At 41.4% G+C, this 17,253-nt stretch overlaps 1 protein-coding gene across 1 annotated transcript in view; it reads left to right on the top strand.

Annotated features, from left to right (window-relative positions):
- Positions 1 to 11,538: 11,538 nt before the first annotated feature.
- LOC116644212 overlaps positions 11,539 to 17,253 on the top strand; it is a 49,422-nt gene continuing 43,707 nt past the window's right edge. Inside the window, exon 1 of the mRNA XM_032423565.1 lies at positions 11,539 to 11,683. Coding sequence (XP_032279456.1) covers positions 11,539 to 11,683 — 145 coding nt within the window. The remainder of the gene's footprint in view (positions 11,684 to 17,253) is intronic.

Genomic DNA, 17,253 nt, shown 5'->3' on the forward strand with positions numbered 1-17,253 from the left:
ATTGGTGTTCATCAACAACGTTAAAGGTGTATCTCACAATCACACAGAAATCTGTAATTTTACATAAATGGGATCATGTCATATGTGCTATTTTTATTGCAGACACCTTTGCAAGCCCCTGGCTGTATCCCCTTCCATTAGTACCACCCCTTGCATAATCTTTCCTCTTATATAATAAAACATTTGAGGACAGAAGTTTATCTTTTTATATCATTTGGCTGGATTCCACTGGTTCAACATGTAGCGTGGTCACTGTCTTTAATTTCTACAGACATTAAAATCCTGCCATAGATAATGTGAATTTGGACATAATCCCAATTTAGATCTATGGAGATTGGTGCTTCTTTTCTTCCCTCTCTCCGCTCTCCTCTTCCTTTTCAAAGGAGGCAAGCTAAAATTCTTATCTTCCTCAGGGGACGGGGGAAACGTCAGATTGGGCTGTGAAGTGAAGAGAATATCGCCTCCAACTTCCTGGGATTCCCCTGGCCCATTCACTCCAGGTCAGTTGGATACCAACCAGCTAAGAGATCCCCGGCTCGTCCCTCCTTTCTTGGATGTCTGAATCAGCCACAGAGCCCAGAATCAACCCTGTAAGTATTTAGGTTGAGACAGCCATCTGCCAGCGGGTGGCACCGAACACAGCCGGGACCTGGATAGGTACATGGTAAAGCTCCAGCTAAAGAGACTTGTCCCTCTTCCTGTCCTCGCATTAAAGCTTGCAATAACATAACCCTGTGCATTTTACAAAATTGAGTATTTGGGTCTCTTCTAAGTGAATTGTGGTGAGGTTTTCCTGGGGGAGGAAATACACCAGAGTCTGCTCCTACCCCCCTTCATTGTGAACGCCCAGCCCAGAAAATGGCTCCCTGTCTGTGATATTCTCCTGCTCCTGCTCTCTTTTGGGCTTGCTTCCATCACGCTGTCTGGCTCCTGGCTTTTCTGCACTTCATAGCCTTGGCTCCTAATTCTCTGCCATTTCCTCCCTCAATCTTTCTTGCTTCAACCAATGATTCTGGTAATTTCTTTTTTGGTTGTGTATTACTATTACATAATTTTTATTTATTTCCTATTTTGAGTGGTATTTTTTTAAGATTCATTTATTTATTTTCGAGAGAGAGAGAGCACCCAAGCTGGGGGAGGAGCAGAGGGAAAGGGAGAGAGATAGACTCTCAAGCAGACTCCCTGCTGAGTGGGGAACCAGATGTGGGGCTCAATCCCCCAACCCTGAGATCATGACCTGAGCCAAATCAAAAATCAGATGCCTAACCGACTGAGCCACCTAGGTGCCCCTTGAGTGGTATTTTTTTTTTTTTGAACATGATATAACATTGAAAAACTACACAAGGTTCGGGGGGGCGGGGTGGTCCCTGGGTGGCTCAGTCAGTTAAGTGTCTGACTCCTGATCTCAGCTCGGGTCTTGACCTCAGGGTTGTGAGTGGAGCCTACAAAAAAAAAAAAAGAAAGAAAGAAAGAAAGAAAGGAAAGAAAGAGAGAGAGAAAGAAACAAAGAAACAAAGAAACAAAGAAAGAAAAAGAAAGAAAAGACTACACAAGGGTATAGAGTGAAATAAGGTCTTTCATTCCACATCTCTTAGTAACAGAATCCCCTTTAGGGATGTTAACCATAGTTAACATTTTCTTGAGTATCTTCTAAGAGATGGCCTTTGAATTTAAAAATATTTATGGATATACATATATTTATTTTTCCCTATGCAAATTGTAGCATACTATACATACTACTCTGTACCTGGCTTTTCCCTCTTTCCATCATGACTTGGAGAGAGCTCCATTTCAGTACATAGAGAGCTGCTCATTCCTGTTAATGCCATTACATTTCTTTGACTTTTGGAAAAGTGTCTTAGGTCATTCTGAGGACCCCCCCAACCTGCCCTCTGTTCCCCATATTGCATCTTCCAGTAAGAGGTACCCCCTGAGTCCTCCCATCCCCCAAATATCCCCCACCCCCTTACATCCTCCACTCAGCAGCTGGCACCTTCCCTGAAATTCTCCCTGCTTTCCTGCCAGTGGTGGACAGGAATGAAGCAGTTCTAACCACAGCACTTTAATTTCTCCCAGAACAGCTGAGCTGAAAAGGGAAATGGCTGTTTCTGGAAGGGAGTCTGTGGACCTTCAACAATGACATGCTGACATCTGGCAAGGAGCCCAGAGTCACAAAACCTCCCCAGCCATAGCAGACAAATAGCATTTATACAGCGAGGGCAAGGCTCAGCAATATCAAATCAGCAATCCTTTCTGCTTTATCAGAGTGTTTATCGTGTAAGATAAACAAGGGGTCACTTTCCACAAGGAACAGTCAGCATCTTTCTCAGGGCCCAGGGCTGTAAGATATCTCAATTTCCTTACCCCTTGATCATGCAGGTTATTGCATTATCAGTCCCTAAAAAGTTAGCCTTTTCCTCCCCAATTCAGCTAATAGTTTTGAGTGCTTACTACATTACGGGTTGTATTCTAGGCACCAAGACTATAATTGTATAGGAAGGCATGGTCCTTGTTCTCAACCTAGTTTATGGTTTTTTCTTCTCTAATCTTTCCTCTTATATGCTCTAAAACTTGCCTGGTGTCTGCTTCTTGCATAATGTTTCCATTGGAGAGCAACTTGATGGGAAGGATGGAAAAGTACTCAATCTTTCTGCTTGCTTTCCCTTCCTGTTCCTTCCCCCAGTGATTTCCATGGCTCAGGGGGAAAGAGAGTCTCCCGCCTCCCCTGGCTTCATGCCCTGGTACTCAAGATAATGCAAAGGAGTGAAATGAAGGGAGAAGGGACCAAACACTGCATTGAAGTCATCTGTGGTCGGAGACTGTCCCTAATACACACTCTTCTTTTCTTCAGTAGTTGTAGATTTTGTATCTGAGCACAGAACTGCAGAGAAGAAAGAACACATTTGCCAGCCTCCCCATAACTAGTTGCGATCATGAACTAAAGTTTGGCTGAAGAAATGTAAGAGGAAGTGTCCTGTGGCCACCTTCAGGAATCCACCTTAAGAGACTGCTGGACTACGCCTTTTGCCCTGTCTTCCTTCCTTTCTCTGCCCTGCTGTCTAGAACACAGTTGCTGACTTAGATCTTGAAGATGAGGGCCACACCCTAGGGATGGAAGAGGGACTTTCAGAGACTTGATGGAGCCACACCCACCTACCAAATTGGAACTACGTACACCCTGACTTTTCCATGAGGGAGGAATATGTTTTGGTCTAGTTGTAACCTCTGTCAGGATGAATTTTGCTGACATTTTTCTTTTTTTCATCTCGACTTTATCCTAATGAACTACCATCCTCTCAGAATTCTCAAGAAATAGATTTTAATGTTCATTTTTAAATTTCTGCTGCTAGTAATGGCAATGGTTAATCTGTAGATGTTGGTTTTAAAAGCTATCAGCTGTTCTCAGCCCCTGCCTTTCCCACCTACATAGTAAATCCAGCTTGAAACCTCAGTCCTAGTCAGTGGGTGAGCCGAGCGGCTGGAGTATAGTGTGCGTATGAGGCAGGGCAGAGGGTTGCAGAGCAGTTTGAAATTGTTCTTTTGGGAGGTTGGATTCCAATATGCCCGTTTTTACTGAGGTGACACCCTGGACACCTACGTATTCATAGACCCTCAGCCTAACACCTGCCTGACCCACAGAGTCGGAAACAGACTTCTTGCCTCTCTGTCATGAGCGGATCACTTGCTTCTCAACAGCACACATCTTCTTACATCTGTTAGAAGAACCGGCTACTGGTCAGTGGTCTGGGATGGATATCCTCTCCATAACTGATCCCAAAAACCAAGGAAACTGGAAGCAGATTTGACATAGGAGCCAGTTGGGATGAAGTGAGAAAGGCAGCCCATGGGTCACTAAGCAGATGGTTTCTTCCTATCACTGGCACCACTGTTGGCTGGTGATGCGTGGGCATATTTACCCAGCTTAAAGATCCAGGGCAACTTGCATAGTTTCTGAGAGAAGCCTTTCTGGGTTGCTGATGCCTGGCCACCTGCACTCTGCTCAGCTCTAAATCGGATGGGTCATTTGGAAGTGCTCAGCTGCTGTCAACTGACTTAGAGTGTCCATATTGCTTAGAAAAGCTGCTTGGAGAAGTGGCTCCATCAACTATACCAGACTGAGGTGCATGCTGGCTCATCATGTAACTCATATTTGCTAAGTACCCTGCATGTTAATTTAGAATCCTTGCCCCTTCTATTAGAAGTCCTCTTTACAATGTCCTCAGTGACATGAGCCTTGGAACTACCCATCATCATTTTCCTCCCTGGCCCATTGTTTAACCACCTACCCAGGATCACAGACACACTTCAGAGGGTCTTTTGTGTTTGCAGGAGCTAAAGTGAGGCTATGTCATCCAGGGAGAACTAGGGAGCCCTGTGTAAGTCAAGAGAACTATATCACCTGTTACTTCCCCTGCAATCATCTGTCTGGAAGAATAGACAGGGGGCAGAGGAGGCAGGAGATATCATGTTTGAGGAACAAAACTCTTCCCTACCACCGTGCAGCCTTGAAAGCTATAGCCCTCCCCCTACCCCCATACCTTCGAAGATACCTTCTTAGAGAGAGAGGCAGGGAACGGAGAAAGCCGTGGAGATATTAGACCCTTTCATCCAGAAATGATCAGACTTCTTCAAGCGTATTGTTTAAAAGATTAACTATGTCCAAGTTTTAAACAGGTAGATATTTTAGTAATTTTTCCCCCAAAAAAACATCAGGTAAGGACTCAGGAAAAAAAGGCAGCTTAGTTATAGTCAAACAAAGGAATTTAAATTTCTCTGCTGTTACTGGCTGAACGGTGTCCCCTTAAAATTCATATGTTGAAGTCCTAACCCTCAGTACCTCAGAATGTGGACTGTATTTGGAGAGAGCGTATTTCAAGTGGTGATGAAGTTAACATGAAATCATTGGGGTGGGCCCTAATTAAATACAATGTGTATGCTTATAAAAAAGAGGAAATTAGGACACAGACACAGAAGAAGACCATGTAAAGGACACAGAGAGAAGATGACCACATACAGGCCAAGGAGAGAGGCCTCAGAAGAAACCAAACCTGCTGACACCTCGATCTTGGACTTCCAGCCCCCAGAACTGTGAGAAAACACATTTCTGTTGTATAAGCCCCCCAGTCTGTGGTACTTTGTTATGGTAGTCATAGCAAACTAATACATCTGCATGTCTGAATAATAATTTAAATAAATTTACAACCCTATTACATCTTCATTATTATTTTTTTTTTTACAAACATTGGAGCATTTTATAATAATATCTAGTTATTTTGCCCTTCCTATGGGCCAGGCATCATTCTATGGGCTTACCTATATCAACTCATTTTATTTTTATTACCACCTCATTTAATCCCCATTTACAGATATGAACACTGAAGGACAGAGAAAAGCCTCACAGAGCAAAGTGTCAAGTGGCAGACAGGATTCAGGGCCAGGCATTTCCATTAACACAGGGAAACTTGGTTTTTCACTTGAACTTACTTCCTGGTGGTTTTCCATATCAGTCCACATATAGTCACTGCTTTTGTTTGAAGAGTCATATGGAATTCTGTGTTTTATTCCAGGGTATAAAACTTAAACCTGTCTTAGTGTCTTTGCTGCTTTAGCAAGTGGCCTTGTGCCCATCGTCAGGAACAGTGACTCATCTAGAAAGAATTAAGACATTTCCTCTCACCCCTGCAGGAGCAGAGTGGCCATTGTGTTTCTAAGGATTGGTAGGCTCTCCTTAACTTAGCAGACACTTTTGCATTGCTAACAGAACTCCTTTTTGAGAAGCTTTGCCTGAAAAGGATTTTAAGCCACATTACGACAGAAAAGAAGCAAAATGAGGGGTTTTTTTTAGGAGTGATAATAGATGGATTTGGAGCCAGCATCCTAAGAAATGGCTGAGGGTAGAAGACAGGAAGGCCTTTGGGTCCTGGGGTCCAGTGCCTGGGCCATCTGTGAGTGGTCCCATCTGTGGTGTGTAGACTGGAAAGGGTCAGATTTAGTGTGAACAGAGGCAGAGAACCAGAGGGGGTTTTGTTGAAGTGCCCAGGAAGGATATCAGACGAGAGAAGAAATAGCCAGGTCAGGCTGCACAGAGGAGAAAGGAATATACAGGTCGGCACTTGCCCTGCCTGCCCAGCCTCATGGGAGAGCCTACTAAGCCCTTATCCCACAGTGATTCATCTGCAGTGAGGGGCTTCTTCTTAGTATCTGAGGACTTTGGCCAACTTTCAGGAGACCTAACTAGATCATTTTATCCTGTATTCTCAATCTCTTTTTCTGTTTGTTATCAGTTTCTGGGAGATATTTTTCAATGTTATTTTCAATCCCCTCTGTAGAGTTTTCATTGTTGCTGTATCTTTTTCATTTTCAAGGGCTCTTTTGTGTTTTCAGAACATTTCTTTTTAATAACACCTATTCTTGTTTCATGGATGCAATATTCTTTCTTCTCTGCACATATTACTGATAGTTTTTTGGGGAGGGGATTGTATGGAGGGGAGTTTTCTTCTTCCTGCAGAGTTTCTGATTCCTTTCAGGTCTATTTGTTTGGGTCTCTGTCTTCCATGTTAAAGGTTGTCCTCCAGTGTCTTACAATTTTGGTTTTCTGTTCACTGTTAAGTGGGAAAGAGGAACTAATAGGTCCTATAAAACTATACTGAATTCTGTACCTATAAAAAGAGACTATACCTTTTTTTGCAAGTGAATATGGAACATTCATGAAAATTGAGCAAATATCAGGCCACCAAGGAAATCTCAAGAAATTCCAAAGAATAGAAATATACAAATAACATTCTCTGGTCATAATGTAATAAAACTTTTAGAAATTAATGACAGACTTACTTAAAATGTTTTAATTTTCTTTTTCCTGGTAAGTTAAAAACACTCTGTTAAACAACTACTGGGATAAAGAGAAAACAAAAAATAAAATAGTAGAATTTCTTGAAGATAATAAAACAACAACACAGAATCTCTGTGATACTGCTAAAGCACATATCACAGGAAAACTTAAAGCTGGAAATACCTGGTACAATTAAAATGAAAACATAAATATAAATTAACATCCAAATGGAAACCTAGAAAAAAATTAGTAAGTCAAAAGAAAGAAGAAAGGAATTAATAAAGATACACTTATAAATAATAATTTGGAAAACAGAAAAGAGTAGAACTAATAAATCCAAAAGTTGGTTATTTGAAAAACACAAATACAGAAACCATTAGCTAATTTGAGCTTTGAAAGGGAGAGAGCACAGGGGTTCCTGAGTGACTCAGGGTTAAGCGGCTAGCTTCCACTCACTTCATGTTATCAGGGTCCTGGGATTGAGCCCCACAACAGGCTCCATGCTCAGCCGGGAGTCTGCTTCTCCCTCTCTCTGTGTTCCTCCCCCTCACTCATTCTCGCTCTCTCTCTCTTAAATAACTAAATAAATAAAATCTTTAAAAAGGGAGAGAGAACAAGTATACAAAAATAGAAATGATAAGGAGGAAATAGCATAAAAACAAAACAGTTTTTAAGAAGAAAATACTTTGTATAACTCTATGCAAATAAATGTACAAACATAGAGGATTCAATAGGTATGTTTTTAGGCAAACACACCTTACCAAAACTGATCCTAATAGAGAGTCTAAAAAACTAGTTAATGTAAAAGAAATGAAAAGGCTATAGGTTATTCCGCAAAAAGAAATACACAAAGAATCACAAAGAATATACAAAGAAGACAAATGGTTTCACAAAGAAATTCTACATAATCTTTAAGGATCAGATAATTCCATTGTTAGTTAAATTATCTTAGAGCATTTTATTTTAGGAAGCACATATAATATTAATCCCAAACCTGATAAGAATTGCCAGGTTTTTATTCCAATAAACTTCAAATTTATTTGGAATAAGTTCCAAAGATTTTTATTCCAATAAAAGGAAACCACAGACCATTTTCACTTAAGAATGTCAATGCAAAAAACTTAATATAGAATCTAACAGCAAATTTAAAAGATACATTGTGATCCAGTGGAGTTTATTTCAAGAATGAAAAAAAAAGCAATATTAGAAAATCCATTAATATGTAAGCATTCCCACAGATGTAGAAAAGGCATTTGATAGGATTCAACATCTATTTGTGTGTTTTTTTAAGTCAAAGCACTCGGGAAACTAGAAATTGATATATATATCCTTAACATGATAAATAAATATATATATATATAGAGAGAGAGAGAGAGCTATGGTAGAGACATATATATGTACCATAGCTCAAAAGTTAGCTCCTTACTAGCTTTTCTGCTAAAGTAATGAACAAAATAATGTCATTATGTCTTCTATTATATAATATAGAGTTGGAGGCATTAACCAGGAATATTTACAGAGAACAAATTGCATATCTGGAAAACCCCAATGAGTTAATGAGAAAAGTAGTACAAACAAGATAATTTAGTAAGGTACCCAAAAAAGGCATCAAATTAACATGTAAAACCCAAAAACCTTCATCCATGCAAACAAGAAACAGAAGACATAATGGAAAAGAAGTCCCCATATATTACAGTATATAAAATACTAAGGCATAAATATAATACGTGCTATCCAAAGAAGGAAAGCTGAAATAACTAAGAAATCACAAATTCGAATGTGAAAAAATGGAAACACATCAAGTTGCTGGATAGGAAGATACAACCTCATAGATATGTCAGTTCTCCCTAATTTATAAATGCAGATCAATTCCAATAAAAATATGTCTTTTTTTTTTTCTGAAACCACATAAGTTGATTGTAAAACTTTAGGAACAGAGGAGCAAAATTAACCAGAAAACCACTGGGGGGGAAAAAAGAGCAATGGAGAGGCTTGGAGTTAACCTTATACAGCTTTTATATTTAAAACCTTTTGGTAATGGTCCATTAATATGCAGAAAGATCAATAAAACAGAATTTAAAAATCCAGAAATAGACTCAATTTCATTCATAAAGGTAATATATGACAAAGGCAGCATCTCAAATTGATGAGATAATAAAAGGCAAGCTGAGGGCAAAAGGCAAACTGACACTTCACATACCCTCTGCCCGCAAGATGGCAGTGCGACACATGTGGCATTCCCCAGGCACTCATGACTGCCCAAGAACAAAAAAAGGAAAAACAAATGGTGAACTGATAAAGATCACAGTCATGTGGAACATGAAACTCTTATCAGTTTGTCACTGTCTTAATGATTTACAAGAAAAACACCATCTTAATAATAGCCAGACCTCCAGAAACCTATAGATTCAATTTCCTGGAGTCCTAACATCATCTTCTCCGCTCCATAGGATAAGAAACCCTATATAATTAGTCATTTCTCAGACTTATAATACAGATTTTTCTGCCCAGGGGTCTTGTCCCGTGCTTTAATAAAACCACCTTTTTGCACCAAAAACATCTCAAGACTTCTTTCTTGACCATTCGCTCTTGGACCCAAACATCAAAACTTCATTATTTTGGTGCTCATTCTGGGGCTCAAGTCTTCTCATCTGGACTTTGAGCCTAGGGGCAAATTTGGTGAGTACTTCCTCTTCTCTTCCCTTACTTTCATTTCAGGGCTTTTCAGGGAGTACAGTCTTATTGGAACACTTTCATGTTGATTGCTCAGGCTGCAATCCTCTAGCCCATGGCTACTCTATAGGGAGGAAAAAAGCCTGCCTTTTGGCTGGAAGTTAGTACCAAGGCTGGAATGGTAATAAGACCCAGAAACTTGATGCCCTCTCATCATTTCTGTCCTTATACAAAGTTGTCTTTTCTTGGGCAGAGGACAACCACTTAAGTCACTAGGACAGGTGCCAATCTTAAGGCTCCCATGTGAGGTTTCCTCCTCATTGGTCTAATGTGGTCCCCTTCATATCTCTGGTCTAACCATCTTTCACCTCTGCCTGGAGCCAGCTGAAACCAGCACCCAAGTGAATTAAAACCCAACCAGCGACGTTTCCTAGGGAAGTCAGCTGTAAGGACTACATGTGTTGAAATGTTGCTTAGATCATGGTAGATTTCTGTCTTTACTGTTTTTCATCAACGTCCCCTACTAACTACTTAAATTACAAAATTAGGTAACTTGTAAAACTTTTTTTGTGTGTTTTCCCTGGGTTAAAAATGGCAGGTTCTTCCTGGCACAGCATGGCATTTTGGTCCATTCACTGGCACCATTTGTAGCCTAAGATGCAATGGGGGACACCCACATCCCTCCCACAAGGCAGGGGCGGTGATCAGAGCAATTTTGTTTGAGGGACGTCTCCAGTCTCTTTGACACCAGGAATCTCTGACATATCCTGCATGGGATGCCACCTAGGAGTCAGGGTGGATTTTTTTTTTTTTGGTAATGGACTTTCTCTACTTTTCTAGGAACATGGGATCTTCTTTAGTTCCCAAGAATTCTCCCTTGGGATGCCTTTTAACCCCCTGGAATCAATTCAGATTGCAAGATTTAAGAAAGAAAAAGCTGATCTTCTGTAACACTGCATGGCCTCAGTACTCCTTAAGAGACAAGGAAAAATGGCCCATTAATGGCTATCAGTCAGATCTTTTCTGTAAAAAACCAGGGCAAATGGACTGAGGTACCCTATGTCCAGGTCTTCATGTCCCTGAATCAGGACCCTGACCTAAGGGCCTCTTGCAGAATGTGTTTACTACCAACCAGGTTAATAAACCCCCTCTTAACATATTGGATGATGATTGTGTAAATAGGCCCATTCCTCCTAATATACCTGGGCTACTGGAGGAAACACCAGCCAGTCTAAACAAAGAGGACACCAGCTCTGTTGCTATCCTTTGTTCTTATAAACCACAAGACCCCTCTGCTCCCAGCCAAGCTGGACATACCAGGAGCAGAAGCCCCTATCATCTGGCAGCTCCAACTAAATCTTGACTGCATCCTCTTAGGGAGGTTGCTAATGGAAAAATGGGCACAATTATGTCCATGTCCCATTCTCCATGGCAGACCTGACTCAGGTAAGACAACAATTAGAATGATATTCCGAAAACCCTTCTCAATTTATGGAGAGCTTTCAACAATTATCTATTATGTTTGATTTGACCTGGCAAGATCTATACATCATATTAACTCATTGTTGCACCCCTGAGGAAAAGAACTGTATCTGGGCAGGGCCTCAAGAATTTGCTGATGATCTGGCAGCCAGAGGTAGAGATCCTTTTCTGGTAGGGGGGCACTGCTGTTCCCAATACTGAACCTCACAGGAATTATCAAAAAGAGACAGGAAAAGGAAAGATGAGACCATAATCACCTGTTTAATAGAAGGAATGAAAAAAGATTCTCTAAACCTGTAAACTTTGATAAAATTCAGGAAGTTACTCAAGGAGCTGACAAGAATCCAGCTCTATTTCAGGGTCATTTGATAGAAGCCATCCGTAAATATACAAATCTGGATCCAATCCCATCTGAGGGAACAACTATACTAAACATGCATTTCATAAGCTCGCACCTGACATTTGCCAAAAAATGACTAACATGACTTTAGGTCCTCGAACCCCCAACCCAGTGCCTACTAGAGGTAGCTACTGGAATCTTTAATAATAGAGTTATGGCCTTACAGCAGGAAAAGGACTGGAGAGCTGAATTGCAGGATAAAATACAGGCTCAAATATGGGCTGCTGCTATTGCAGATTCCCCACAACACCATACCAACCAGGGGCCAAAGAAAATGCCAGTATCAGACAAAGGACCAGGTAAGATCCCATGCCATGAGTGTGGCCAAATCAGACACTGGAGTAAAGAATGTCCGAACAAATGCTTTCCACCAGGGTCATGTCCTGTCTGTAAGGAAAAAGGACATTGGAAGAGAGACTGTCCTCAACTCCAGAGAAAGAGGAAGACAGGAACTCACTTCCCCACCCGAGAGCAGGCACCAGAGGATGGGGCCCTCAGGCTGGTCTGGCTCCCTTTGACATCAAGATGACTGAGCCCTGGGTTATCCTGGATGTGGGAGGTAAGTTTATAAATTTTCTTATTGATACAGGAGCCACTTAATCCGTTCTTATTCAGCACTCTGGCCCTACTTGTCTTTCTTTTTTTTTTTTTAAGATTTTTTTTTAATTTATTTATTTGACAGAGAGATAGCACAAGTAGGCAGAGCGGCAGGCAGAGGGAAAGGGAGAAGCAGGCTCTCTGCTGAGCAGGGAGCCCGATGTGGGGCTCGATCCCAGGACCCTGGGATCATGACCTGAGCCGAAGGCAGCCGCTTAACCGACTGAGCCACCCAGGCACCCCCCTACTTGTCTTTCTAACCATACAATTGTTGGCATAGAATGGTAAACTAAAATGTGCCACCAGACAATGCCTTTAACTTGTAAATATAGAAGTCAATTGGCCACTCATGTTTTTCTAGTCTTTCCATCTTGTCCCACTCCATTACTTGGACGAGACTTGATGTATAAACTAAGGAGCAGGTTTGCTCTTACTAAAGAAGAGGATGGATGACGTGTTCTCTTTAACACCCAGAGAATTAAAAACTTATCTCAGTATCCTTTCTAATATCCGGAAGGAAGTAAATCCACAGGTCTGGGATTTCGATGTCCCAGGATGGGCTCTTAAAGCCCAACCAGTTAAAATGACCTCAAAGGACTCAACCACTATACCTCATAAAAACAATACCCCTTAAAACCTGAGGCAAAAGCTGGGTTATAATCACTTATTGATAAGTTTCTCAAACATGGTCATTTAAAACCTTGTCAATCTCCTTATAACACTCCAATCTTACCAGCAAAAAAGTCAAATGGGGACTATCAAATGGTACAAGATATAAGGGCTATAAATGAAGCAGTCGTGCCTACTCATCCAGTAGTGCCAAATCCATATACAACCTCACCCAGGGCCCTGGTGATGCCAACTGATTTACAGTACTTGATTTAAAAGACACCTTCTTGGGGTGCCTGGGTGGCTCAGTTGGTTAAGCATCTTGCCTTCAGCTCAGGTCATGATCCCAGGGTCCTGGGATTGAGCCCCACATCGGCTCTCTGCTCTGTGGGAAGCCTGCTTCTCCCTCTACCACTCCCCCTGCTTGTGCTCTCTCTCTCTCTGCCAAATAAATAAATAAAATCTTAAAAAAAAAAAAAAAGGCACCTTCTTTTGCATTCCTCTAAGTGAAGAAACACAGCTACTACTTGCTTTTGAATGGACCTCACTTTTAAGCTCACAGGCTCCTCAATTAACTTGGACAGTCTTGCTGCAGAGATTTAGAAATAGTCCTCACCTATTCGGGGATGCACTTAGTAAAGACCTCCATGCTATCTCCCTTTCTCAAGGGACTATAGTTCAATATGTGGATGATATTTTAATCTGTAGTCCCACAAAAGAAACATCTGATAGTAATTCTGTAACTTTACTTAATTTCTTGGCAGACAGAGGGTGTCACTTCTCCCCTAAGAAGGCACAAATGTCTAAATAGAAAGTACAATATTTGGAATATGAATTAACACCAGGTCATTGCACCCTGTCTACTGACAAAAAAAAGGCTATATTAGATCTTGGACCCCCAGTTATGAAAAAACAACTCTGTACTTTCCTAAGCATGCAGGTTTTTGCTGCCTTGGATTCCTGGATTTGGGCTCTTAGCCAGACTATTGTATGATTCAGTTAAAGACCCTGATGAAGAAACTTTACTCTGGACGAAAGCCCAGCAGATAGCCTTTCAAACATTAAGAGCTAAGCTTTCGTCAGCCCCAGCTTTGGCTTTACCAAATTTAGAAAAACCTTTCATTTTATATGTAACAGAAAAACGGACAAGCTCTGGGAGGGAGCTCTTATCCAGAAATTAGGAAGTGAAACAAGACCGGTGGGCTATTTTTCATAGTCACTTGGCAATGTAGCATGGGAGCGGCAAGCTTGTGTTTGAGAAGTGGCTGCAACAGCTCTCCTGGTAGAAGCAGCTTCAACACTTACTAGGAGGCAATCCTTGACATTGATGACTCCACATCAGGTCTAAGTGTCCTAGAGACCAAAGGCCACCAATGGATAATGGGAGGCTGACTTACTAAATACCAGGCTACGCTTTTAGACACACCTAAAATAATATTCAAAACCCGTCAAACTTTAACCCAGCTATCCTTATGCCTGTACCTGACCATCATACTTTTATGACTAGAACATGACTGCTCAGAGATTATTAATCTTGTTTCTTCCAGCAGCCCAGATTTGAAAGATTCCCCTACTGAAAATGTAGATGACACCTGGTTTACAATCCACAGGTGCAGATGCCAGTAGCTTCATGAACAGGGAGAAAGAAAAGCTGAATATGCTATGGTTAGTTTAACTAAGACCATTGAGGCAAAACCCCTACAATAAACACTTCTGCTAAAAACGCTGAATCAATAGCACTTACCTGTGCTCTTCAGTTGGCAAAAGTTCCCAAAATTAATATTTATACTGATTCCAAATATGCTTCCTGGTGCTACATGCCCATGGGGCAATTTGGAAGGAAGGGGGATTATTATCAAGCCATAACTCTGCAATCAAATATGGGCCTGAAATAATTACGCTTCTTGAAGCTGTACACCTACCTAAGGAGGTAGCCGGAATTCACCTCCGAGGACGTCAAAAGGGTATGACCTTAGAATCTAAAGGAAACAATTTGGCAGACCGTGCAGCCAAGCAGGCAGCTCAAAATAAATATTAAGTCATACCAGTCTTGATTCCAATAAAGTCCCTAACTCCAGTCTATTCAGACCAAGAAATTCACATAGCCCAGGAACAGGGATATTTAAAAAATGCATAGGACTGGGTTATTAATCATGAGGGAAAAAACTTTATACCCCAAAATAACACCCGACATTTAGGATGACTATCATTGGAAACATGTTCTCAAATCATTGTGCTCCAGACTACTGACTGGTTTGCTACTGATTAGATAAGGAGACCTGGAATTGGATGGCTAGCTCCAGATGGAACCCAGTGGTTACGTGGAACTAACCTATGGCCCTGGCTTCCTCCAGGGTGGATAGACCATTACACCTTAGGTTTTACCTGGATTCATGTGCACATTATCAAAACCATCACTACCCCAGCTAATCTTCCCAATTTATTTATTTTTTTTTTAAGATTTTATTTATTTATTTGACAGAGAGAGAGAGAGCACAAGCAGGGGGAGTGGCAGACAGAAGGAGAGGGAGAAGCAGCTCTCTGCTGAGCAAGGAGCCCGATGGGGTCTTGATCCAGGACCCTGGGATCATGATCAGAGCCGAAGGCACTTAACTGACTGAGTCACCCAGGCACCCCTAATCTTCCTAATTTTTTTTTTTTTTAAAGATTTTATTTATTTGACAGAGAGAGAGAGACATAGCGAGAGAGGGAACACAAGCAGGGGGAGTGGGAGAGGGAGAAGCAGGCTTCCCGCAGAGCAGGGAGCCCAATGCGGGGCTCAATCCCAGGACCCTGGGATCCTAACCTGAGCCAAAGGCAGACGCTTAATGACTGAGCCACCCAGGCGCCCCATAATCTTCCCAATTTAAAACAGAGATGAACATGATCTGTTTTTCAATGGTATGACCATTTAGTATCCATTGTTGTTCCATCTGTAGGATTAGAAAGCACAATTTGGCATCTCTAAGCCCTCAGTAAGTACACCATGAAGGCACTCAATGATTCACAAGACAGCATCTCCTAACTTATTACTAAAGTCACACAAATGCACAAAGTGGTTCTGCAAAATAGAATGACTTTAGATGTCCTAACCATGGCATAAGGAGGTACATGTGTCATTAGTAAAACAGAGTGCTCTGTATACATCCCAGGTGATCACAAAAATGTCACAGGACTACTAAAAGATATGAATACCCATAGAGCAAGATATGCTCTACAAAATCCTTCCTTCTCTTTCAATAATTGGTTAAGTTCCTGGTTTGGGGAAGGACTATGGTTGACTTTTTTTTTTTTTTAAAGATTTTATTTATTTATTTGACAGAGAGAGACATAGTGAGAGAGGGAACACAAGCAGGGGGAGTGGGAGAGGGAGAAGCAGGCCTCCCGCAGAGCAGGGAGCCCAATGCAGGGCTCGATCCCAGGACCCTGGGATCATGACCTGAGCCGAAGGCAGACACTTAACGACTGAGCCACCCAGGCGCCCCGACTATGGTTGACTATTAAGGGTCTCTTTGTTGGACTTCTCATCCTTATAGCCATTTTAATTTTAATATATTGCCTTTTTCAAAGTTTCTCTGCCTGGTGCCGAGACTCCATCGCTACAATAACTTCACATAGATAGATGGCCTTACCACCCACAGAGATACTTCTTTGCTGTCCACATTGGACTCAGCTGCCTCCACCTTTCATAACTCCCCTATACATGCCCTGACTGATGTTGACCCATAGGTAGGGACATCTCTTTGCCCCTGTTCAGCAGAAAGAAGCTACAGAAGATGAGACCTTCCACTTTCAACAACCTTAAAGATTTAAGGGTCAAAATTGTTCAGGGGGGAAAATAAGATAACAAAGGCAAGATAATGGCAAAAGGCAAACTGACACTCTACATACATCCCCCCACCCCCAAGGTGGCAGTGGGATATGTGTGACATTCCTCAGGCACTCATGACTGCCCAAGAACAAAGAAAGGAAAAACAAATGGTGAACTGATAAAGATCACAGTCATGTAGGACATGAAATTCTATCAGTTCATCACTGTCTTAATGATTTACAAGAAAAACACAATCTTAATAATAGCCAGACCTCCAGGAACCTATAGATTCAATTTCCTGGAGCCCTAACATCATCTTCCCGCTCCATAGAATAAGAAACCCTATATAATCAGTCATTCCTCAGACTTATAATGTGCAGCTTTTTCTGCCCAGGGGTCTTGTCCCGTGCTTTAATAAAAACCACCTTTTTGCACCAAAAACATCTCAAGAATTCTTTCTTGACCATTTGCTCTTGGACCCAAACATTAAATTACATCAGAATCTGTGAGGAAATGATGGACTTTAAAAAATACTTTCTTGGGGCACCTGGGTGACTCAGTCAGTTAAGCGTCTGCCTTCAGCTCCAGTCATGTTCTTAGGGTCCTGGGATCTAGCCCTGCATCAGGCTACTTGCTCAGTGGGGAGTCTGCCTCTCCCTCTGCCCCTTCCCCTGCTCGTGCTAGTGCTCATGCTCTCTCTCTCTCTCAAATAAATAAAATCTTTAAAAATGAATAAATAAATAAATAAATCTCTCTTTTTACCCAGAAATGATGATAGACTTCAATTTATAGTTTCAGGAAGCACAATAAACACTGCACAATATAAATAAGACGAAATCCATTGTAAACCAC

This window comes from Phoca vitulina, unplaced genomic scaffold (assembly GCF_004348235.1).
Source record: "Phoca vitulina isolate PV1807 unplaced genomic scaffold, GSC_HSeal_1.0 scaffold29, whole genome shotgun sequence".
In the NCBI taxonomy this organism is placed as follows: Eukaryota; Metazoa; Chordata; class Mammalia; order Carnivora; family Phocidae; genus Phoca; species Phoca vitulina.